General features: G+C 33.3%; 5 protein-coding genes across 6 annotated transcripts; 3 read left to right on the plus strand and 2 right to left on the minus strand.

Moving 5' to 3' along the window:
* Nucleotides 1–722: 722 nt before the first annotated feature.
* Nucleotides 723–3,183, minus strand: LOC116351653 (nucleolar GTP-binding protein 2). The gene is made up of 2 exons (XM_031783792.1): nt 3,046–3,183; nt 723–2,903 (listed from the first exon to the last, which is right to left on the minus strand). The coding sequence occupies exon 2, from the start codon at nt 2,880–2,882 to the stop codon at nt 867–869; it is 2,016 nt and encodes a 671-aa protein (XP_031639652.1). The 5' UTR covers nt 2,883–2,903; nt 3,046–3,183; the 3' UTR covers nt 723–866.
* Nucleotides 3,184–3,329: 146 nt separating this feature from the next.
* LOC116351675 (damage-control phosphatase ARMT1-like) lies at nt 3,330–6,031 on the plus strand. The gene is made up of 6 exons (XM_031783812.1): nt 3,330–3,714; nt 3,784–3,892; nt 4,133–4,229; nt 4,541–4,667; nt 4,766–4,940; nt 5,004–6,031. The coding sequence occupies exons 1-6, from the start codon at nt 3,635–3,637 to the stop codon at nt 5,754–5,756; spliced, it is 1,341 nt and encodes a 446-aa protein (XP_031639672.1). The 5' UTR covers nt 3,330–3,634; the 3' UTR covers nt 5,757–6,031.
* Nucleotides 6,032–6,929: 898 nt separating this feature from the next.
* On the plus strand, nt 6,930–14,460 carry LOC116336782 (kinesin-like protein subito). Its single transcript, XM_031760902.1, has 6 exons — nt 6,930–7,131; nt 7,264–8,311; nt 12,075–12,676; nt 12,756–13,837; nt 13,912–14,119; nt 14,190–14,460. Exons 1-6 carry the CDS (start codon nt 7,002–7,004, stop codon nt 14,255–14,257), a joined length of 3,138 nt encoding a protein of 1,045 aa, XP_031616762.1. The 5' UTR covers nt 6,930–7,001; the 3' UTR covers nt 14,258–14,460.
* On the minus strand, nt 8,465–11,538 carry LOC116352118 (protein tumorous imaginal discs, mitochondrial-like). The gene is made up of 8 exons (XM_031784421.1): nt 11,257–11,538; nt 10,644–11,001; nt 10,203–10,554; nt 10,002–10,102; nt 9,789–9,918; nt 9,573–9,722; nt 9,427–9,490; nt 8,465–8,799 (listed from the first exon to the last, which is right to left on the minus strand). The coding sequence occupies exons 1-8, from the start codon at nt 11,423–11,425 to the stop codon at nt 8,588–8,590; spliced, it is 1,536 nt and encodes a 511-aa protein (XP_031640281.1). The 5' UTR covers nt 11,426–11,538; the 3' UTR covers nt 8,465–8,587.
* Nucleotides 14,461–14,899: 439 nt separating the features above from the next.
* Nucleotides 14,900–23,745, plus strand: LOC116352492 (alpha-tubulin N-acetyltransferase). 2 transcript variants are annotated; one of them, XM_031785139.1, is made up of 8 exons: nt 14,900–15,312; nt 18,159–18,279; nt 18,400–18,549; nt 19,364–19,608; nt 19,701–19,818; nt 20,050–20,200; nt 20,993–21,036; nt 22,341–23,745. In XM_031785139.1, exons 2-8 carry the CDS (start codon nt 18,176–18,178, stop codon nt 22,861–22,863), a joined length of 1,335 nt encoding a protein of 444 aa, XP_031640999.1. In that variant the 5' UTR covers nt 14,900–15,312; nt 18,159–18,175; the 3' UTR covers nt 22,864–23,745. The 2 variants fall into 2 exon arrangements, with proteins under 2 accessions (XP_031640999.1, XP_031641001.1); XM_031785141.1 differs by lacking the exon at nt 14,900–15,312 and adding an exon at nt 16,596–16,752.
* The last annotated feature ends 1,706 nt before the right edge of the window (nt 23,746–25,451 follow it).

A 25,451-nucleotide genomic window follows, 5' to 3' on the forward strand; every position in this document is an offset into this window, starting at 1 on the left:
AATTAATTGGTGAAGTTTTATTTTCTGAACAAAATGCTTAAAATCTGTATGCTCGTGTGCAAACAATTGGCCGAATAGACAATTTCAGTTAAACTCATTTGTTAATAATTAAATTGAAAACATTCCCCAAGAAATTGACTTGCTACTAAGCGTCCGTAGTCGATTGTTTTTTATACAAATTTTCCATCTTTTTCATACTTTCATTTTCTACAGGTTCTGAGAAAAGAGTTCATCATTCATTATTATATTGTGCGAGTTTTTGTACGAAATGCAGCATATAAATTGACAAATTTCTCAAACTAAATTAAAAAAATTGATGAATTGAAAGAATAAAAGAGCTATCACAATGTTTTTTTTTTTTTTCATAAATTGACTTTTTTCAATAACAAGAGGCAAGAATTAATAAAAATGCAATGAAAACCATAGCCGCTTCACAGATAAGAGTGATTGAACCGTTTGACCCTCTGAAAACCTATGGGTCGAGTAATTTTTTCAAACTTTTAAAAAGAAACAAACATGAATTTTGTACTCTTGACGAGAAGATTTATTAAAGTTTTTTTTTTGAATCATAAATTGTGGGAATCAACAATGAATTAAAAATCAACAATACAGTCTAGCTTGTTGACCGAGAAAAAAAAGGATTTCAATTTTTTACATTAAAAAAATATATATATCTATATTATTAAAACTGAATGTAAAATCGCGTTTTTGTGTAAATTGTGTTATTCAGTTTTTTTTTTCTCATGCCGGGAATTATTTCGGGCAATGCGATTTGTGCCGGAACGAACCCAAAAGTTCGACCTGATGCTCGACCTATAACTGGAGCGTCAACACAATCCAGCCCAGTGTGTGCTACATTGAATAGACTACATCTTTTTTTTGTTTCGATTACGATTTTTAACATTAGATGTTTCATAGAAATTGCTACCGATTTTCTTTCGTTTTTGTGCTCGTTCCACAGCTCGTCGTTCTTTGGCTGTTGCTTTCTTCGGTGCTTTTTTGTCTTCTTTTGAATCGATATTTTCAACATTGAAATCTCCACTGCTAGCTTTAGTTTTGGTGGTGGTTTTGGGGGTGGTTTCGACAGCGTTTGGACTCTTAGCTGTGTTTGTATTCGTTTTAGTTAAGATTTTCTTCGATTTTCGGCGAATAACTTTGTTTAATCCTTCATCATATTCATCTTCTGAGTAAAAATCACTGATACCAGATGATTCATCATCGTTCTCTGCTTTTCGTTTGCTTGACAATTTTCGTTCGGTGCGTTGTTTTTCCAACAATTCCAAATCGATTTTCTCCAATTCACGAATATCATCTTTTTCAAATTCCAAACCAACACGAATCTTACGAAAATCTTGAACTTGTTGCAAATCACGACCCTTCTTCACCGATTCACTGACCGAAATCTTATCCGATTGGCTGTCATCAGCGGCTTCTTTTTCATTCGATTGGTTTTCACGTGATTTTGGTATTTCAAAATCTTCTGGTGGTATATAATACGGTAATTTACCACGTTGAAAATCATTGAGAACCATTTTTGCAATGGCTGGTATATCTGGATCGCCACCTTTTAGTAATTTTCCACTGCGTTTGGCCAATTGTTCAAGAAAATCAACGTGCGATGTCCATTTTTCGATGTGATACGTCTTTTTGATGTATTCACTACGAACACGTTTCAAAACAGTTTCCACATAGTCTTCAGGCGACGTTACCAATTCAACACGAACCACACCTTTAAGCACTTTTTCGGTATCAGTTTCGGCCGATGGATAGACAACACCCGGACAATCGATAAGGAAAATGCGTCGCATCAACGTAATGTATTGCCAGACTTTTGTTTCGCCAGCAATTGGTGCAACGTTACATACTTTTTTGCTACGAAGTGCATTGATTATTGACGATTTACCCGTATTTGGATAGCCAATGAAACCGACGCTAATTTGCTTTTTATCAATGTGCAATTTACCCAATTGACGCAATAAATTAATTAACGAACCTTTACCAAATGGATGTGTCAATGATGCATGGAATGCAATGGTTGGATATTCAGCGCTTAAAATCGCCACCCAACGTTGTGTCACCCATGTTGGAATCAAATCGACCTTATTCAATATGAAGAATAAATGTTTGTGTGGCTTTTCTTTGCGTATAAATTCTTCAATATATTTTGATCGCGTGCCCATTGGATCTCTGGCATCAAGCACTTGTAATATAATATCAGATGAATCGATGACTTTGTGCAATTCATTCCAAATACGCTTACTTTGACCAGCACCAAATACCCAATCACGAACAATATCTTTTGAATCGGCTTCTTCTTTCATCAAGTCCACATCTTTATTTTCATCGTATTTGTCGGTTGCATCTTCGGCTTGTTTGCTCATATCCTCTAGATCGCGTATTTTAATGTTTGGACGTTTTCGTTGCTTTTTTGGGCCAAATGTGGTGTCAAAACTTTCCGTATCGAGCAAATGAACGCGTTGATATTTTGCCGTTTCATTTAATAAACTGATTGGCAATTGTGATGGTTTCATTACAACTTGGTATGGATCTTTAAGGGCTTTGCCCATTTCCTCTTGGAATTTTTGCAAAGCATTTTGTGAAATGACACGTGAATTGCTAAACCATTTTGGTGTTGGTTCAACGCGTGCCATTGTACCCGACGATAACCATCCTTGGAATGGTGCGGGTGTTATAATTTTACCGCCGGGGCTACGTTTTGCTTTAAAATTTCGATACATTTGTAATCGTTTGATGGTGGCTTTTGTACGTGGCTTTGCGACACCTTTCAAACCCGTTGTTAAACGCTCTGGATTCATCGAATGGCCACTCCGATTGAAGCCCTCTTTACGAGGTGCTCCAGCTGTTGATCGTACTTTTGGCATCTTTCTCTTTGTATAAAACTTCTACAAATTGTCATGAATAAAAAAGAAACAATTATGCTTAGAACAAGAATATATACTCCACATTGTTCACAGTCAATGGTAAAACGTAAATATTTAACAAATAATAAACAATTCACTAAAACTCGGTTCATTTTTAACTTACCTTTCTCGAAAAAAATCTATCTTTATTTAGTTAAAGTCAATCAAAATTCAATTTCAATTCGCAACAAAATAAAAAAAAATGATGATGCACGTCAATACTGTGTGCACACCATGCGGTTGTTATTTATTATTTTTTATTCTTTTACACTTTTGAGGTTATGTGTGTTTGTGTCAATGTGAGTAAACTGACAGTTCAATAAATTTGACAGTTTCAATTTACTTTCTCTCTTTTCCACGATATGCGAGAGAATGAGAAAGAGGGTGTTTCAAAAACATTAGAATCCCAGTGCAAAACCAATATCGTATGTGAATGTACATGCAAAAAACCTAATCTTTATTTATAAAAATGTGGTCGCTACTAAATAGCACCGTCTAACTTGAGTTTTAGATTAGTTATCTCAGTATACATAATCGCGAACGTGTGTGAAATTGTGAGAGAAAAACAAATTTCTTTTTCAAGTCTCGACCTTTATCATTTTTATTGGATTCATTCGTGCGCTTAATGTCATATAGATTTGATTTTATTGCGTTATCCTTAAATATCAACGTGAAATTTGAGTGAAAGAGCGAGAGTGGTGGGGACAATAAAAATGAACGAATTCGATCTAAAATACAATATTATCGATGAAAAAACACCAACGAATGCAACGTTATGCGGAAAACACAAAAGGTAAAACCAAAGTTTGACGATTTAAAATTCGCCTTTGATGTATTTTGATAATTTTTATGGAATTTACAGGAGTTTTGCATATTACACAATTCAAGAGAGACTTCCGATCATTTTAACAAAAATCATCGATCAAACAACCCGTGATAAGGATGAAATCGCCGATATCTTTAAGGGAGAGGTAATTACCTACATTACAGTGGAAACTTTCGAAAAGTGTTTTTTACTTATATATTTTACCCACAATAACTGATCACAAAATTAACGCTACAAATTTGAACTTGCTAATGCAAACAAAAAAAATCGTTTGCATCAGCATCGTTTGTCGCAACAGTTTGATTGATGTGTCTATGCGCTCATTTTTTTCACACACCGTTCTTGGTAGATTTTAAATAAACATTTGAAATTCATTCATCCATAGGAATCCAAGGACGATATTAAGGAAGCTATTGCCAACATGTCCCAGCTTAAATACGAACTACAAACCAACAAGGAACTAACGCCATTGGATGGAGAAGGTATATTTAGTCGTATATTTTTCTCACACGATTTATTTTCTCGTATACGATAATTTTCAATTGGATGTGAAGTTTATTGAGTCGTCAAAAGTCATATATAAAATTAAATTGAAAGTGAAAATATAAAAAGGAATTTCGAGCTTTGAGCGCATTTAAATGTTATTGAAATTAAATATGAATACGAGATGTGAGACTTCAATGGAAAATTTCAAAATAAATTTGTTTTTATTGAGCACTATAATTTATCATTGTGGGTAGCATAATAAAAGTTCATTTATCAATAACGAATATGATTGTACTATTTTGATCAGAGGCTGATAAGGATGTTTGGAATACGTTTATTGGGCTCTTGAGCGAAAATAATACCTATTTTTCCACAAAGTGGCTTTATGCGGAATGCTATTTGTATCGTCGACTAAAATCAATCTTCGAAAAAACGTGAGTTTGTTGACTAAATAAGCATTTTATTTGAAAAGAAAAAAAAATCCTTTGATTTTGACATTTTTTTTTTTAAATTTTCGATGTATTAATTTCAGTAACACGTTAAAAACATACGATTATTTCCGTAAGCAAAAGGATGCTGCGTTTACCTCGTCATTGCCTGCCATAGAAATGGTAGTTCAGCACACAGCTGAATTCTATAGTAAATACACAACGGCTGAAGCATCAACACTGCATGAACTTGAAAGCTTTTTCTACAAACTGTTACGTGTAAGTTTACGGTAAATTTAATTCGCTGTCGCTCCCTTCCTAATCCAAATGATGTATTTTTAGATAAATTTATGGGGTAATCGATGTGATCTATCGATTTCGAATGGTCGTGAAGTCAAGCAATCGGGTAATCCGTTTGAAGGTCTTGAATCGTTTGAATCATGTATATTACATGATCAATCGTCGGACATTTGGAATTGCATGAAATCGGGCGGACAATCATGCACCATTGATATTATTATGGATAATGCTGGCTATGAAATTTTCACCGATTTTGTGCTCACCGATTTCATTCTACGCTATAATTTCGCGCAAAAAGTTCGGTTCCATTGCAAAGCCATACCATGGTTTATATCAGATGTTGTGTATCGTGATTTCCATTGGACGATTCGTCAATTGGCCAAAAGTGAGAATAAAGTTTTACGTGCATTTGGCGAACGATTACAACAGTATGTTGATTCAAATCGCATTGAACTTCGACCGACCGAATACTTTTGGACCAGCCCATATGAAATGCAAGCAATGGAACCAATTGCACCAAAGTTATATGCCGATTTGGCCACAAGTCATTTATTAATTTTCAAAGGCGATCTTAACTATCGCAAACTATTGGCCGATGTAAATTGGCCATTTGGTACCCATTTTATTGATGTGCTTGGTGTTTTTCGGCCAACGAACTTATGCACATTGCGAACGGTTAAGGCTGATTTAATTTGCGAATTACCCGATGGAAAAGCCGATGAACTATCAAAATTGGATCCAATGTGGATGGAAACGGGTAAATATGGAGTCATGCACTTTGCACCAAAGGTCTAACGGTTCATCACGATGGATTATAATTTATATTGGACGCTTTAATTGGACTAACATTTTCACACAACAAATTGATTTTGTTTTCAAGTAATAAATCTCATTTTTGGAAAAAACCACATATTCGGCAACATTGCTTTGTTTCAATTGTGAATTTTATTAATTATACATATATAGAAGACAAAAACTAAAAATAAAACAGTGCCATTGCAATACAAAATCTAGAAATGTATTTACGCAAAATTCAATCAATAAAATTAAACGGAACATTATTAGATGAACATAACATATGTCTTAAAAGTCTTTGGAATAAATTCAGACGTTTATTGCGTTTCATTAACAAATGCAAATATGTCAAAAGCAAACTTTTCCAATTGGATTTACGAAAGTCTGTCGCAAATTGTTTTGGCAGACTAAGTACAAAAGAAATTTTTCGAGTGTTTAAAGAGAAACCAATCTCACAATCAACCATATATAGTGTTCTAAAAGATTATCGAGAAGGTAAGGAACCTGAAAACAGAAAGAAATCTGGTCGTCCACCAAAACTAAGTGTCCGGACAACGAATAGTCTGCTGTCAAGTGCAAAAAACATGGTTGAAAACCATCACGCCCAAGATGAAATCATGTTTTGGCCGAACCTTGCAAGCAGTCATTATGCGAAAGAAACATTGAATTGGCTCACTGAACAAAACATTCCTTTTGTACCGAAAAAGGATAATCCAACAAAACTCCCTCAGGCACGTTCAATCGAAGATTTCTTGTCGGTTTTCAAACGTTAAGTGTACGAGAAGGGCTGGGAAGCGCAGAACGAGCAACAGTGGATGGGTCGAATCAAGCGAAAGTGGGAGGGAATGGATACATACATCTGCCAAAACATGATTTCCAAGGTTCGACGTATACTACGAATAATCGAAGACAATGGCCCTTTAAAGTCTAATTTTAATATGCTATACCAATAAAAACGAATTTAATATTTTATGTTTGTTGTTCAAATGGCGAACGTCCGAATTTATTCCAAAGACTTTTTATGAATATGTTAAGGTTCATTTTAATTCTTCACAAAATTGAACGTTTCCATATTTTACTCTTCATTTTTTAAATCAATGTAAGAAAAAATAATTTGTGTTCTGGAGAGCAGCGCCTCTATGTTCATATTGTCATTGTCAATGTAGATGTCAAATGAGGCGTATGGTTAAAAGTCATAACTTCAATTTAACATTATAAATCTGAAAGAGGATACAATCATACAAAATGATTGGTCGCGTGCATTTTGTTCGATGGATGCATCAACCAAAATCGATGCATATAAGATCGGCGATCCATTATTCATCAGATGCAACATCAAACACTACAAATAACACAGATAATTTTCTTAAATATGGTAAGTGTGAATGCTCTCTGTATTTTCTTCTTCTGATTTTTGAGGTTATGAATTCACTTAATTCAAGTCAGCTAAATATTTTCAACGAATTTGAATATTTTTATTATGTTCTTTTGGGATTTCTCTCTTCAGATTCAGATCCATCCAAGCAATTTTTGCAGAAAACAAATCGTGAGCTCATGTATTCACTGACAACGCTACAAATTGATCGTGTATTTGCAACGCAACCCAAACCATTTGAACGACCAACGTATCATTTTTATTCAGCAGAAGAGGTGAAAAATAAATTGTCTGGAGCATTACGACAGGCAAAACGTTTACTAGCCATACCACCAATTTTGCCGATTGAAGAAGATAACATCCAGGTGTTGGCGAAAGATCCCGAAGTGCAAGGTTATACAAAAGCAAAATTTGTATTTTGTGACACAACATTTGGTTTAAAAGATCGAGATCGAACCGTTATGATTCGACATCCAACTGGTGTATTAGAAACTGCCGATCAATTGACAAAACGTCGTGTAATTGAAACATATTTTCCATTCAATGGTCGTCGTATAATAACGCCACGAATGTTTTTCGGTGAACACCTTCAGCGTCTCTTAAACGAAGGTAAATATTTATTTGTGCTAAACCGAGCTACTGTCCAATTTGAACCGTTCGAAAAGGATTATCATCGTGTCACAAGTTTAACGTATCAACACATCAATAAACAGAAGGCTTTTGATTCCTTACGATCGACGCGTCATTTTGGTGCGATGGCCTTCTTTTTGGCATGGCATAAATTAATCGATAATTTGGTAATTGATTGTATTGAACGTGATTATCTACGTAATGCTGTTGAGGCCATTTGTTTGATGTACAATATAAATAAAATCCCATACGATGTATACATTTTGGATCAATTAAAACGATATCCAAAACGTGATCACGAATATTTCTACTCGAAAATAATCGACAGCAAGGAGCACGATATTGATTTTGAGATTGAAAAAGTTGCCGGCAAAAATGAGGATGACTTAAAATGCGACGAAATTTGCTTGAATTTCCTCGATGAATATTGTAAATCGTCAAATGTTACTAAAACAAATGAAATCAAAGCCACAATACAAACCTATCGAGAATTGGCCGAAGAGAAACGACGACTTTTACAAGGATTACAAAAAGCTCATGGCATTAATTAACAACTGATGATTGCACCGGTGCGCATATAGATGGATGCGTTTTAAAAAGATAAATTGGATAGGCATGTTATAGATTCACATCCACTTTTTTTTTATTTTATAAGCAAAACAGTGAAATATACATATTAAAAAATGAAGAAAAACGCTGTTCATTTACTACAATATTTTGCTTTATTTTAACTATTTTTTTATCAACATTTTCTGCAATTTTTTGAAAATTAAAACAAAAGAGCATCTCTTAAACAAACATTATTGAACAAGACAAAAAAAGAACATCATACTTTATCACGTTTTTTAACAGATTCGTCGTCGGTTTCTTTAGTATTCGGATCGTTTTCAGTATTTTCTGATGCTTTATGGGTCGGTTGTTCATCACCCTCTGTATTTTTACTGCCATTGTTCATACTATTTTCTACGTTTTTGTTTTTTAGCGCTTCGCGAAGTTTATCGGTAAGATCTTTTGGTTCGCTAAAAGATTCTTTCGATCCTAAAAGAGCGGAAGAAAGTAAAATAAAGTATAAAATTGCGCATCAATTGCGAATGTCTACATTGAGTTTCTTTGTTTACATATTATTCAATGGGGAAGCGCCAAAAAATTAAAAGCCAACAAAAATTCAAAACATTGTCTCAATCGAAATAAAACTTTCGTTTTATTCATTCATTTTAATTTTGTTCACAATTCACGGTTATAAGCTACATGATTACAAAGGCGCAGCCCCATTTTTTTTTTTAAATTCATCTCTTAACAGTGGCGTTAAACTATTAATGGTGCTATGAAATAAATTCACTTGAATTCTCTGACATGTGTGTACGTGTGTGTGATGCACATTTTATTCATCTTTGAATATGGCTCGATATTCTGCTTCAGTTTTAATTTTCTGTTCTCTGGCTATAGAATCAGTTATATAAGATCCACTCACACCATCTTTTGGTTGTTGAAACAGGTAAATTGCAATGGCAATAACAATAAAAATACCAAGAATTTTTAACATTTTTTGATCATCTTCTTTGAGCTGTGTTTTCTCTTCGCGTGTTTTATCATGAGCATCATATTCGTCACCACGTTCTCCTTGCGTTTTTGTGTTATTAAATGAAGATGATGTATTTGACTTACCATCGGTTTTTTGTGTGATGCCAAAAACAGTTCCCGGTGTATCTTTTTCTAATTCAGCATACGCCTGTGTGAATGCAAAACAAAAAAAAAAGAAATACCATTCATTTCTTCTCTGTCAATCGAATTCAATTTCATATTCAACTCACCTGAATCAAAGCTTTCTGTTCCATGGATAAATTCTTTGGAATGGCTATTTTGATGTGTACATAATGATCGCCGTTTCCATATGTATTAACTCGTTTCATGCCTTTGTTAGTGAGGCAAATTTTTGTATGGGATGAGGTGCCTGGTACAATCTGCAACATAGACAAATATGCAATTTTAATTTTGAAAAAAAAATAACATTTTTTATTAGATTTTACCTGAATAGTTTGTGTTTCATAAACACCTTGAATACGAATTGTTCCTCCTAATATGGCCTGTGACAAAGATATCTCTGCGTCTGTATGGATATCGGCACCATCTCGTCTAAAGTAATTACTCTTCTCAACTCTAAACGGTGCAAATGAACATTTCATTTTATTAGATACATTTGAATTTTTTTTTTCAAATTAGAATTGTATTGATTTTCTTACTTGAACGTAATGAACACTTCTCTTCGACCGACTTGCATGCGAACAGTTTGACCATTTTCAACGCCAGCCGGAACGGGAACGGTAACTTTTTTACGTTGCACCTTGAGTAAAACGAGTAAATTTAATATTTTTTATGAATTAAAACCCATTCAAAAAAAATATACAATTAAGCCACAGAGTGATCAATAAACTTGAACCTACATTTTGTCCTTTTCCGTCACACTCTACACACGGATACTTATTGAATTGGCCAGTTCCAGAGCAATAACGACATGTTGATCGCATAATGAATGGGCCAGTTGATACCGTTTCCATGCCACTGCCATTACAATATTGACATTTCGTGGGCTTCGTACCCAATTCACAACGTGATCCTTGACACTTTTGACACGTATCAATAACATTGAGAACAACATCCTTGTTTACACCTCGAGCAGCTTGGGCAAATGTTAAATTCATTGTGACCTCTTGTGATGCACCAAATCCGTATTTCGTATCGCTAAAGCCAAAATCATCGAAGTCACCTTTGAAATTACGATTTCCAAAGATTTTACTGAAAGTGAAAAATTGATATTTTTTTAAATTCAAATTAGAAAAAAAAAACTTCTTATGGTTTTACAAAAACAAAATTTGTTGACATACTTAAATAAATCTTCTGGATTAATGGTCGATGTGTATTGCCAATGTTGATTGAATCCTTGACCGGTAGGACCGGCTCCACCACCACCATTGCGATTCATTTGTTCGGTTGTTGTACCGAATGTATCGTACTCCTTGCGTTTGGTGTCATCGCTAAGAATTTCATATGCTTCGGAAACTTCTTGAAATTTTTTACTCGCATTTGGATCATCTTTATTTGTATCCGGATGATATTTTTTGGCCAATTGATAGTAAGCTTTTTTAATATCTTTGCCCGAACTATTTTTTGAAACGCCCAAAATTTTGTAATAGTCTTTTGCTGCGAGCGATGATGTCGTTGAAATGGCCCTACTGCATAAAACTGCCAATAAAAAATAAAAAAAAGACAAGACTTTAATGGGTTGCCGTCATCAGCTGAGTTGAGGTTAAGTTTTTTCGAGATTCTTTTTAAATAAATCGCTCAATTTTATCCAAATTTTCAAATGACATTCACATTTAGATAATTTTCTTGATAGATCTCGACATGGTTTTCCATTAATAACATATTTAAATATTATTTTCCATCGCATTCATTTGGTATTTGTTTATTTCACATATTTTAGTGAATTTTACTCACTCGTATCGGGTCCACCGAAAAATCTGGACGATTTATGTGTAGTAGTTTGATTTGTACATATATGATATTGTCTAATATTTGCTTGATGTAGATTAGCCGACGATCGAACACCAATCAGTTGCAAATTATTCGAAAATAATTGCGTAAAACGAAATCGTGTTGCAGCCATTTCAGCAAAATGGAAATTTATTCTTTTTTTTCTATTCAAAAAACTTTCATATTGAAAGCATTATGTACACTGTCAATGAATCGTTGTGTGACTAACATGTGTGTTGAAGATGTCACGCAGTACGATAGGCTAAAACCTTTTGTATTTTGGTATTGAAGTGTGTGTGTGTGTGTATTTATGACAAAGTGCGAGCACACATGCTGAAGTAGCACACCAAACTGTCAAATGTTCAAAACGTTCGCCGATGTTTTCGATGGCAGCACTTGCAAATATTGAAGAAAATAACTTCAAACAATATGTTTTCAATTTAACGGCAATATTCAGAGTCATTGTCATTGTCTCGATGTTTTGTCTGTGACAAAAAACTTGTTTCATCCATTTAAAGTGAACATTTTTATTTAAATTGTGTCAAATTGTACAGAATATATTGCATAATTATAACATTTTTATTTTATTGGTAAGTTTTATTAGATTTTTTCACTTAATTTATGATAACAATCAATGTGTATGCAAGAGCGTGTGTTTGCAAGACTTTGATATGAAAAAAAAATCATGCTTTCGCTATTCAGGAAAGCCGAAAAGAAAATAAAAAAACATCTAGAGCGCATCCAATAAAAAGTGTGTAATGTTCTTATTTTTTTATTTGCAGTTCGTTCAAAGCACAGATAATAATGGCCGACGACCGAGTGTCGTATTTGTATCAACGCGATGCGAGCATCGATCGTATGTATCGTCCACGACCAAAGAACTGTACACGAAATTTGTATAAAGAAATCGAAGAAGATGAAGAGATTGAAAATTTGATGCCAAACGGAAATTCTGTGATAAATTCAACGTCGTCAAATAGTTCGGACACCGATACGGTGGACACACAGGCATCCGTATTTTTGCGATTGTGCCCAGTTAAACTGCCAAGTGTACAATACGAAGCTGAAAATAATCTATTGAAAGTGTTGCCCGTTAAATTGGCTGCAACGAATAACAAAGATTTGACCGAAAAACATTTTGAATTTTCAAAGATATTTCACAACGATGCAACCCAATTGGATATTTACAATCAATTGGTGCAATCATCCATACAAAACAATGAGAGTTTGACAGTTTTAACATATGGCACCAGTGGTTCAGGTAAAACATACACAATGTATGGAACCGAAACAGATGCTGGCATTGTTCAACGTGCACTCACCCAAATATTCACCAATAATAAGAATATCATTTGCCCGACAGCGGCGGCCAAACTTGAAAATGGTAATTAAATCTGGAAAATTATGGAAATAACAAATAAAAAACATGCTAATTTTTTTGTGTTTTTCTTCTCTTTCTTTAGGAAATATTTCAATGGTGTCAGAGCCAAATGCAAATGCCGAGCTAGAGTTAAAACGGAAATTCATTCGAAAAAATACAATGGCAAAAAATCAACAAATTATTGAAAATATTCGCATTGAACATGGTTTCGAACCGATTCAAAATCAATGGCAACATTGTTTCGTATGGATATCATTTGCTGAAATTTACAATGAAAATGTGTACGATTTGCTGCGATTGGATGCAACGAAGCGTGAAAATTTAAAGATTATCGGAAACGATGGTAATTCATTCATTAAAGATTTGACATCCGTTTATGTGGTGACGCCAAGTGAAGCAATCGACGTTATCAATGCCGGTTTGCAACAAGTCAACTATGCATCGACAAATATAAATAAGAAATCAAGTCGATCGCATTGTATTTTGATTCTAAATGTGATTCATTTTTCATATCCCGATCGATTCTCAAATAGCATATACAAGTTTTGTGATTTGGCCGGTTCGGAGCGCTTAAAAAAGACTGAAAATGTTGGTGAACGACTTAAAGAAGCCCAACGAATCAATACATCGTTGATGGTATTGGGTCGCTGCTACGATCTTATGTACCAAAATCAAAATTCGAAATCGAAAGAAGTGTTGCCATTCCGTGAGTCAAAATTGACCATGTTGCTGCAGAAATCATTGTTGGGCCACGAAAAGATCACAACAATTGTTACAATGGCACCAAAATTGGATTTCATGGAAGAAAATTTGCACGTTCTTAATTTTGCATCGATTGCACAACAAATTGTTTTTAAACAACCAAAACAAGAGGTAAGCAATAAACGAGCCGCACGAAGTACACGATTTTCATGGTTTATGCCGTCGTATTCGAACGAAGACGGTTACCGTGATGATATAAATGATTTGATCAAGGAGAATGAACGCTTGGAAGACGAACTCTTTGATCTGAAAGACAAAATGGAGCAAATCGTTCAAGAATATAGCCATCGAGAACAAGAGGTACGAAAACAATTAGTGGCCGAACGTGAAGAACAAGTGAATCGAGAAAAGGAGAAAGCCAACAGACATAAAGCATTCATTGAATCCAAGTCCAAAGAAAAGGTATATTTACATTTCTGAATCATTTCGTAACCAGGAATTGTTCACTTAAAACTTTACTTTTTATTAATCGGTAGATTGATCAGCTTGAGCGAACTAATGCCAAGCTACAACAACGACTTGATGAATTAAAAGGAAGTAACAAGGAATTGAAACGAAAAAATAAGGAATTAAAACGAATAGTGTGCCAACAACAACAATCAGCCTCGTATAATCATTTGGACAGCGAAGACGATGAAGATAGTGATGATGAGGATTCAGATGATGGCGAGGACTCGGCAAACGGTAATTCTTTCAAACGATTTGAACTCAATTCAAATATATACTCAAAATGTGTTGACCATTTTTTTAACAGATTCGAGTGATGTCGCTGTAGTTGATGACTTGGATAGTTCAGTTGAGAAAAGGCGACGTCTTGACTGATCAATGATGATCAAAAAAAAAACATATACCTCCTTGAGGAGTAAATATACAATACATTTTATACACTTTAACATTGTCTCATTTTGGTGGTCATTTTTAATGTCCTATCGTTCCATATACATAGTTTTCAAAAAAATCTTTCATCTTTCAAATGTTAAGGACCAAACATTCATCTGGCGAATAAATAAAACATAAACAATTAATACAGAAAGAGTTTTAAGTAATTTGATTTAAAATTCTGTAGACATTTTTTGAACACAAGTTGTACATAAACTGTCAACGAAGCGCAAGTATGTGTTCAAATCCAATATTTTTTGCATATTTGTTTACATCCAATGGCCAATTATGATTGAAATTTATTTGAAATAAAGTAAATTTTTATAATTACAATTAGATGTTTACAATTGAAAATGACAACAATTTAAATTCACAAATGAAATTTCCAGAACATGAGATGGCGCCACATTGAACTTTTTCATATTATTCGACAAATTTCTATTTATCTATTATATTAGATTGCAATTTAGTATAAGAAAAAGAAAATATTCCCATTGAATAAAAAAAAAACAATCAACTGATCAAGAAAAATTAATCTTGTAAGATCAGTCGACGAAAGGAAGTGAAAAACCAAACTGAACCGAGTTGAACCAATTCGAACCAATCAAATGTCATTCACACTCACTAGTTGTTGCACTGTTTTTTATAAACAAATTGTAATGAATGAAAGAGCAACATAAAATATTAAATGAAAAAAAGGGTGAAATCGATCAGATAAACGGGAATTATTTAATATTATTCTTGTGTGTTGTTGATGGCATCACGAATGGATTCTACAATAAGTTACATTGAATCGTGACCAAACGAAGAAGAATAAGTGAAAAAACACAGACCTGTGACTTACTCGAATAGGCAACAATAGAGAGCGCAAGAAAGAGATAGAGCAATCAAAGAGAAACAAGTCTAAAAAAGCAACAGTGCATGACTAATACCATACAAGTGCCCACGGATTGTGTATATAGAAATTTAATTGACGGTGTGGCGGATTTCAAGAGCAGGTACATTTTTGTATTGTGATATTGTAAAAAATAAAAAGTAAATTTTGCGGAAAAAACAACATTTTTTTTACTATTAGTGAGTGAAAGATGGAAACTAATTTAGTTTTTTTTTTATTCTCAAGAATCGTTCATGTGATGAGATTGTATTTCAATCGCGGTCGCTTTGAACATTTCCAATTCACTGTTAAGGTTAATGTAGTAAATCATATCTCTGTTTTTTGTTGTTGTTGCGCTTGATGTTTTCGCAAATAGTGAATGATTTTTGTTTTTGCTTGGATATTTTCATTAAGAATGCATTGAAGTGAAGGAATCACATTAGCACATTCAATGGAATTTTTGTATGTAGCAACGGAATTTCCAGCAATATTTATTAAATCAATTCGCCATAATAATAATAACATTAGAATGGTTCCCGTTAACTTGCACTTGCCCATAACTTTAACGTGTGTATCAGAATTTTTCAAGATTGCGTGCCTGTTGACAACTAAGAAAATGTAAATGCAATTTCTTTGACACAATTTTGTTCCTTGTGCTTTCGATAAATATGGGAAAATAGGGATATGCTAAATTTATAGTGAATTAGATTAGGCCAATAATTCCAACGCGAAAACCAAATACAACGAAGAAAACAAAAGAAAATATCGATGTTAATTTGAATAATATACGTGCGGCATACATAAAATGGATCATCTTTTTTTATAGCCATATAAAACGGAAAATAGTTCAGAATAGTTACTGTGAAGTAATGTATGTGTGTATGTGCTACCGTTTGGGAATTAATGAAGCTGAATCGAATGATTTGCGACACTTGTAGCATAAGTCATCTTCTATGCTTTAAAAACTATAACCATCTCTGTAATCGGTACATCATTATTCTGAGATATTGATACAGACTCGTAGTCACTACTATTCGGCCGATAATTTGTTTCGTTTCTCTTCCGTTTACTTCTCCTTTCATTCAGCAGTTTCAATCAACAATTCGCATTATTACTTCATTCTTTCTACGTTTTTTTTCTTCTTTCGAGTCTGAAATCTGATGTTGCTGTTTTTAAAAAAAACTGTTCATTAAATTGAATCGAGACGTACGTTCTTTTTTTTTGTACGTTAAATATTTCCATTCAAAGCACACACAATGGCAACCACAACGGCAACGTACACACATACATGTACATGTTTCTTCATTGGAAAATTGCTATAGAGCATTTGTGGATAGAGCATTTCCTCCAGTTGCTGCGCACATTTTCTCGCATCGTCACAGCGAAATCCATTACGTAGTCAAGTAATCTGCTCTTATTTCAGTCGCTTGACATCCACCATATTGTGCTGTTGAACTTGTACATTTTCCCAATTCGAATAAGTCGAAATTTTGTGATAAATTTGAAGTTAGAAAAGATCACAGCAAAAGCGAAGTTATTTTGGAATTGATCTATATCACATTAGGTGGGTTGATATTTGTCGTAATTTCTAATAATTCAAGTTAAATTAATCAGTTAACCAATTAATTAGAAGAGTGTATCTATTCAATGGGCGATAGATTCGCACACACACACACAGTGTTACGTACGATGTCAGTCATCTCAGTTCAAAGACATCATTTCCAACATAGAAGTAAAAAGACATGTAATTGTCATCATCATATTGATGGAACAGCCACATTATACAAAAACAATGAAAAAAAAACCATTTTACAATTAATTTATTTGCTCATTTTCAATAATATTTAGTTGTGACAATTTTGTATAGAAAGCAGTTGTCATTTTTCGCTTTAAGAGTGAAACACAATTTTGTATCAATTGCGGTACACATTTTCCCTTTCAAATATCGAAGTTAATTGATATATCGTTGTCGTTCAAAAATAGACGAGAATATACAATCAAAACTACTTCGGTAAATGGAAAAAAAAAAGCTTTTGACAATAACAATTGATGCGTGAATAACATCATATGGGAAACTAATAGTGCTGCCATACCCCTATGTGATTCATTGCGTGTAGGTCACACACACAATCAATATATATATACACCAAAAAGAAAAAAGAAGCGACTCGATATCCACTCTCAACTTTACTTCATAAATGGAATTGATTTCCATGAACAAAAAAGGGACAAACAGGGTGGCTGCTTTCCAAACGCGAACTATATTCAAATTGAGTAAAAAAAAGTTTTCGTTGTGAAAAACGACAGCATATTTTATTTATTTGTATCGGAGGCGTTATCTTGATTTCGTGGGAAAATTGCAGGTTCTTTTCCATTTTTTTTTTTGTATTTGCCAAATCAAACGATATTTGTTTGTTTCTTTTTTCGTTGTTTTTTTTTTGCGGTATTTGTTTGAATGATTTTGGACAAAAATACCCCGAGAGAATGAAAGAGGAGGCGAGTGAATCATAATAATGTGGGATTCAATGGACATTGATAGATAAAGTCAGGCGAAAATTTTCTTTGCAATAAAAAAATGTTGATTATGTGACGGTAAAAAGTAAATCGCCCCGAGCCGACACCTAACGTTTTGTTGCCATTGTACAATGATCCAGACGACAAAAGAATACATTATTCATTCCATTGAGTTTAGTCATTTGTGTGTGAGTGTTATTTAAAAAGAAAGAAGTAATAGCTATCAGTTGTTCCAATAGTCTGTTATTAGTTTACGATAAAATCTGAAGGCTAGCACTTGATATGCATAAACATGTTAATTCTTTATTCGTTAATATCATGAATGCGCTATAAGCCTACTCTGTATCTAAGAAAACAATAATAATTAAAAATAAATAAAAGATATCAATCAAATATTTGTCAAAATCATATCCAACCAAAAGCCAACCATAATGTGTTCTTTTCTTCTTCTTACAGAAATCAAATAGTTTGCGATGGAATTTCGATTTGATGTAACACCTTTATTTGAAACCAACATAATTCGTGTTACCAATAACTTGGTACCTCAAGGATTCATTGGTGACAAGCGAAGTGTACAGTAAGTAATAGATACATATTGCGTTGTATGTGTCAAGTCATTAAAAATCACTTTACAGCGAAAAATGTGTGTGTTTGATTTTCGAGTCAAATTGATTTTGGTTGATTTGAACATTTTCAGTGACGCAATCGCTAAGATCTCAGATATAATAAATGAATTGGGTGAGGCATCGGCACGTGCTCAGGGACTATCGAAAGCGGTAACAACAGCTCAAAAACTTCGTAACTCTGATCATATCGTTTACTTGTTGTCTGAACCGACCGGGAGAAAGTAAGTAAAATTTGTAATTGTAAACCCCATTAACCAAATTAAGCATTGCTTCCGAATCGAACCAAACAAGAACAAGAAGGTAAAAAAACCGCGTCACTTCCAATTCGAACAGGGCATGCTACCACATTTGTTTTGTATCATATAATCAAACCGAATAACCTTACGACGGACATGTTGATGGTATAGTCTTAGAACTTAATCGTTTCTAACAATAGTTGAAATAGCAATTATACCACATCGCATGGTGCATAGCGTGTGCTATTTTCCTCGTTCTCCGTTTGAACAGTGAAAGTCTTATTCCTGTAATTCTTTTTTTCTTTGGTGGTGGTTTTTTTTCGTTTGTTTGCTATTATGCACCAAAAACCAAGTCGCAAATACAAAACCATGCGACACAACAGAATCCATATTATTAGTGTTCGACTCACATCGGTTTATTTGACGAAAAACATGCTTTCAAGATTTTCAAGATATGGATAATGGGAATAAGCGAACATAACACATTGGCATAACCTCGATGACAACAACAACGACAACCATAGTGCCATTTGAATTGAACGAAAACAATATAAAGACGAGTTAGGTTTGATTACTGTGATAATTGTCGTTCATTTCACGCTTGTAATTTATTCAATACAAATATCTTGCAAGTCATGTATGAAGGGGAAGGATGGGGGATAAAATGGTTTTTGTTGTTGTTCTTATTTGGAAAAAAACAATTTGATACAAAAACAAAACAGTCCAATCATCGCAATGTTTGATGATATCTTTCGTTCTTTTTGGAAGTATAACTACAATTTTATTAATTCAATTTCAGCGGTTGTGTGACAGGACTTTTGAAAATCGGTATCAAAAATTTGTACGTATTTGACGCAAATGGTGAAACAAAGCCGGTGCCCGCAACGTGTGTACTAGATTTTTATGTGCACGAATCACGGCAAAGGGCTGGACTCGGCAAAGAGATGTTCGAATTGATGCTTGAACGTGAAAATGTTGAGCCACAAAAATTGGCCATCGATCGTCCATCGGACAAGCTTATCGCTTTTCTACGCAAACATTACGGTACGTAAAGTGATCGGTTTGTTTTTCCAACGAAATCAACAGAAAACAAAATGATTGATAGTGTTGAATCGCTTGCATTGCTCTCTACATAGGCTTGGTAAAAACGATTCCACAAATGAACAATTTTGTGATTTATACGGGCTTCTTTGATGCATCATCGGATCGTTCAGCACCGAATTCAGCCAGATCTGACTCGAAGGTTGATGCAAGGTAACAACATTCACTAACATTTCATTTTACCGAGTAAATTTGCCAATTTCATCAATCTTATTTTGGGACTAATGGTTTGGCTTTAATCATTTAATTAAAGAGAAAAATCACACAGAGCAATCACACTAATAATAGTGGCTGTGACAATTAACAATAATTTGTGCTCAATTACTATTAACAACAATTCATTTGCTAACGATTCAAAATCATAAAAAAAACTTAATTTTCTAGTCCTAATGCCGCTCTATTTGGAGCACATGCCAAAAGTGATGAGTATAAAAAACGCTTGAACAAAAAGAGTGCTGCGCCAGAATTGCCGTTCGTACAAAGTTCACCGATGGGACGGTTTGGAGCTAAAAGACCTACATGCAGCATGGCGGAGGTATACACCTATAAACCATTAAGCTCACTCTCAATTTTAAATAACTTATAATACGAGTAGAATAGTCAACAACAATCATTTATGTGCGGGAGGGTGATATAATTCACAATTTAAATAACGTCTAACCAACCGCATATCACAGACATGAAAAAATAACAAAAAGAAACACTATGAACTCACCTTGAATATTAGCCGCACACCGCTTTAATTTGATTTGCACCGAAAATTAATCATGGATAAATGGAACACTTTCCACTTCTTCCGAATTTTAAATGCATAAAATCAATCGTTTATTTGTGTCAAGTGTGTCCATGTCCGTTACACTTTTCACGCCGAATGTCATGCATCTACAGTTCAAATGAAAATGAAATAAACCGAAGAAGAGAAGAAAGAAAACAAAACCAACCATCCATTCATGTCTCATAATAATAAATTGTGATGCATACTTAAGTAGCGTGCAATGTGTGATGGGTAGTATTTTTTTCTTTTCTTTGTTGCATTTCGTTTTGTTTATCATGCCACCACATTTGACCTGAGCATAAAGAGTGGTCGTTTGTGTTTCAAATATGTTTGACCACATGGCACATAGTTCAGCCAACCAAATGGAATGAATATTTAGCAACGGAATTGTTTACGGTGCGGAAGTGAAAGTGAAAATGATTGATAGTATAAAAAACGTCGTCAATATCGTGTTTGCAAACACGTAAAATAAATAGACTTTCGCTTACTGCACTAAAACATAGCAAATTGTTCCGAAAATTTAACCAACAATTTTGTTTTGCCTTATTTCAGATCATTCATAGTTCACCATCAGCAGTAGCCAATGAACCGCACAGGTACACAATTTCTGAAATAATTTCATACAATCATTGACAAGCATCTCTTCATTTATTTTGATCCGTTTCATCACTCATTTTATTTTATTTCAGTTATTATTTTAAATGGCATTTCCGTTTTCATTATTTGTGTGTTTGTTTTCCTTTTATTTTCAGACATTTTTAATCTGTATCTTGCTCAATTTGACCGATTTAAGATCTATATTATTATTATTTTCTGGGGATTTAACTGCAATTTTGATGAGATTGTTTACTATCTACATTACTTATTCCAATCAACAGTTTTTTTTTATTTTGTCGAAATTGTTGCAATTTTCGTAAAATTACTATTTATATGTTTTAGAGTGTTGAAAATGTTGTTATAACTTGGCATTAGCTAAGTAGATCAGGTGATTTGAAAATCCCGCCCATAATACAATCGACAATATTGTATATAAAAGTATTAATTAGGAGAAAATTTAGGTTAGATCCGTTCGGTTCATTTTGTGATGACAATAATTTATTTTGAAACTAATTGCATATCCGTTCCAGTAACATCACATTTTTTTACATTAATCTTTTTTCGCGCCTTCTTATTTAAAATAAAATAACTCCCGGTGAAATTCTCTCACAATTTTCGAAAATACATTTCCACATTAAGTATTAGTATTCGACACCAATTTTGTATTTTATATAATATTTTGATATTTATTTTCTCTCTTAATTCTATTAATTGCGACCGACTAAATTGAAAGATTTAAGAGAATCGGGCAAAGAAACACTAAATTTAAGTCTATCACACTGGTGTAGAGAACTAGGATGTGTTTGCAGATGGGCTAATTCAATATAATTGCAATGTTCAATGACCGTCTATAATATCAATTTAACAACTTTTTTTTAACAAATTGCTAGAAGTAGAAGAGTTTTTTCCTTTCCTTATAAGGAGAATAGAAATTATTTTTGATAATTCTTTCATTTTTTTTCTCATCGTTCTAATACCAAAGCAACACGAACATGAGATTAGCTGAAAAATAATATCGAGAGAAAAAGCTCTGCATTAGCTTGTTAGTTGAAGATATATGTGATTTATAAGCTAAAACTCATTTTTGCTCAATATTTATACATAATTTATACGTTGTTTAATGTATTCAATCATTTTATCATTGTTAATTATTTAATTTAATTTAATTTGTTTCCCTTAATTTCTCATGCAATAAACATTTAAAAAAATCTCATTCATCAATTTATGTATTGTTTCTGTTTTATTGAAAATGGTTGTAATTTTGTGGCTAAACGAATATCTATATGATAAAACATGATTTCAGTGGGGAGAATGATCAAAATGAGATTGAATCGAGTCAAGCAGCGTCTGATGCCGACGATGTGGACGCCGGCACAGAAGTCAATAGTGATGCTGGAGATTCAAAGACAACCAACATAGATTATAACAAAAGTGTTGAAGACATTATTGCTGATATTGAGAGTACAAGTTTATCACTAGATCCGCCAACGGCGAATGGTGGCGATTCCGCAAAATTACGTGAAGTGAAATTCAATGATGCTATTGATCCAGAGCCACCGGCAACATTCCGTAAACAAAAACCAAACAAACAACATACCGGACTGAAAAATATTTCATCAAATGTTGGTGCGGCCGTCACACCATCCACTAAAATGGAATTCGATCAAGAGGAAGCTGAAAGCTTTGGTGTTGTTAAAATTGGTCGACCAATTGGTAGATCTGACCATCATGATGATGCTGTTTCCACCATATCATCGATTAATTCTGAAGGCATAACCGAACAAGGATATTTCGATCTAAAATTCTATCATAATAAACTGTGGTAAGACAATGCCTCCATCGCAGCAACATTTTTTTTTTAAATATCTATCGTACAATATATTACGAAGCGAAATAATAAACGTGCATTCAACCCAATATTAAATTATAATTAGGTGCAATATTCGTAACAGTATTCGTGTGGTGTCAAAGTCATAAGCGACGACCAAATAATAGTATATGGTATATATATGTATAACATTAAATCGATTGTAAACCATTTCCTTCGCTTCTTGTTGCAGCGCATATTCAAAAACAAAAAACGATGCCTATTCCATGCAATTCGATGTAGTAAAAATAGCTAAAATATTGAGACACTACTAAATAGAACTGTGCGGTTCATACATTTTATACACACGTAGTACAATTTTACATGAATAAGTTATTTGCGCTTTAGATTATTTTTTATTTGACAAGCAGTCAATGTGTATCATTTCAGTTCAATTCGATGGAGTTTCTATTGGCATTTTGAGGCACCGGAGAAATAGTGACATTCGCTGCCTATTCAGAAGCGAAAACGTTGATTTTGTTTTTGAGATAGATGTTTTATCAAAAATTGAATTTTTATTCAATTTGCTTTATTAGGGTAAAAGAAAATCAGTCTCTTTGATGCGACGAACTAGTTCTCATTTTTTGTTATTGATAAAGCACTTTTATTTGAAAACGATGCTCTATTTGTTGGAATGAGGGCAATTGATTTCTTTAAAAATAAATAAGACAGAACGAAATTTCATTTTCGGTCATAGCTCAATATGGGCCCATACCTAGGCCAATACACACAACATTCAAATCATGAAATTTATTGAACAATTTTATAAAAATCAAACACAAAACATATGTCTGTTCTTTTTGAAAATAAAGCAAAATATAACAAAATATAAATCAAATTACTAAAATCTCTTTCTGTTTGTATTAATTGATTTTTATTTTTTAATGAATTACAACACTTGGTTCATCTTCTTAACTTTATTGAAATCTATCCAGTATCCATATAATCTATCGTTCTATTGGATACATATAAAAATAACAACCAACATTTTCTAGCGTTTTGGGTGAACTGCAAATAAAAAGAATACATACTTTTAACTGGAGGTGCTTTTGATGTTTTTCATTTTCTTTAGGAGTTTCCTGAGCATGTTTTTTTAATCGAGTAACAGATTCATTGACACATAATGCACGGACAATAAAAAAAAGTTTAAAGAATAAAAAAAATAAAATAAAATCTATATGTATGTTCCGTTTATTTGATAATCGCTCATCTTTCACAGGCATAAAATATATGTTTAATGTACGGAAAAATATAAAATAAATTGGTGTCCATTTCTTGTGACAGTCCAATCAATTTGCTATCTATTCAATTTCAAGCTTAATACCGAAAAAATACTCAAATCTGGGAAATTAGTGTAAAAAAAATAACATTGTATCAAATGATTTATGAATCAAATATTCCTTAAAAAGATAAATTTTTCAATTGGAATAAAACACGCACATTTATATATGTATATATCATCCGGCAACTTTGGAAACCGTTGAGCATATGTAAATACAATCGAATCATTTTCGAGGCAACTCTCCGATGGTCTCATACAACGTTCTAAAACATTTTTAAAGAAACCAATAATAAATAATTTAAATCCATTATTATAAAAAAACCTCTTTTCTCTATAAATATTTACCGCCATTTGTGGAATCATTCGGATTGGCCGGCATCCAATCTTCATCATCGGTAAAAACACTTTGCTTCAAAAACGCCATTACAACAATTGCCTAATTGAAAGTGAGGCTAGGTTGCACACTTTTTGATTTAGTTATTTTCGAATATTTTGAATTCAAATCCCACAAAAATGAAAATGATATTAATGTTCACTTAAATTAACATTTAAAAATATATTTACATTTATTTTGTAAATATTTTCTGGTGTTTTGTAGATTTTTTGAGCAATCAACTTGTTATCATTGTGACAAAAAAGTGAGGTTATGTTAACCATTTTATTTTTCTAATTTAATATTTTTCAATATTGAGAAAAGTAAATCTCACAAAATTACAAAGAAAAATAATTTCCATTAAAAAACGTTAATAAACGAAATTTATTTATTGTTCCTTTTTTAAATTATTTTTCTGTACTTTTTAGACTTTTTAAATGGATTTTTGTTATTGTGAATATGCGAGCGCCATCTGTTAGATGCGACACAAACATTTGGGACAGATTAGTTCGATTTAATGCAATCAGGGAGGGCGTCAGTGTTTTCGGTCACAGCTAGACCACGGCTTCGGTGTATGTGCTACCGTTTGGAAATTAATGAAGCTGAATCGAACGATTTGCGATACTTGTAGCATAAGCCATTTTCTATACTTTAAAAACTATAACCATCTCTGTAATCGGTACATCATTATTCTAAGAGTAGTATAAAAATAGCGGTTTCATCCATACCGGTTTTGGCCACGCCCCAAAACAACTATTTCTCTCTCTCTCGCTCTCTATCAACTGGTTGACCTTGAATGATAAATCAACAGCTCTGCTTGCTGTGTATTTTAAATGGGCAACGTTTCAGTGTAAGATCTCTCTCTCTCCTCTCTCTCTCATATGAGCGACAT

The sequence above is a fragment of the Contarinia nasturtii genome, unplaced genomic scaffold (genome assembly GCF_009176525.2).
Source record: "Contarinia nasturtii isolate CC-2019 unplaced genomic scaffold, AAFC_CNas_1.1 Cnas_scaffold_187, whole genome shotgun sequence".
NCBI lineage: Eukaryota > Metazoa > Arthropoda > Insecta > Diptera > Cecidomyiidae > Contarinia > Contarinia nasturtii.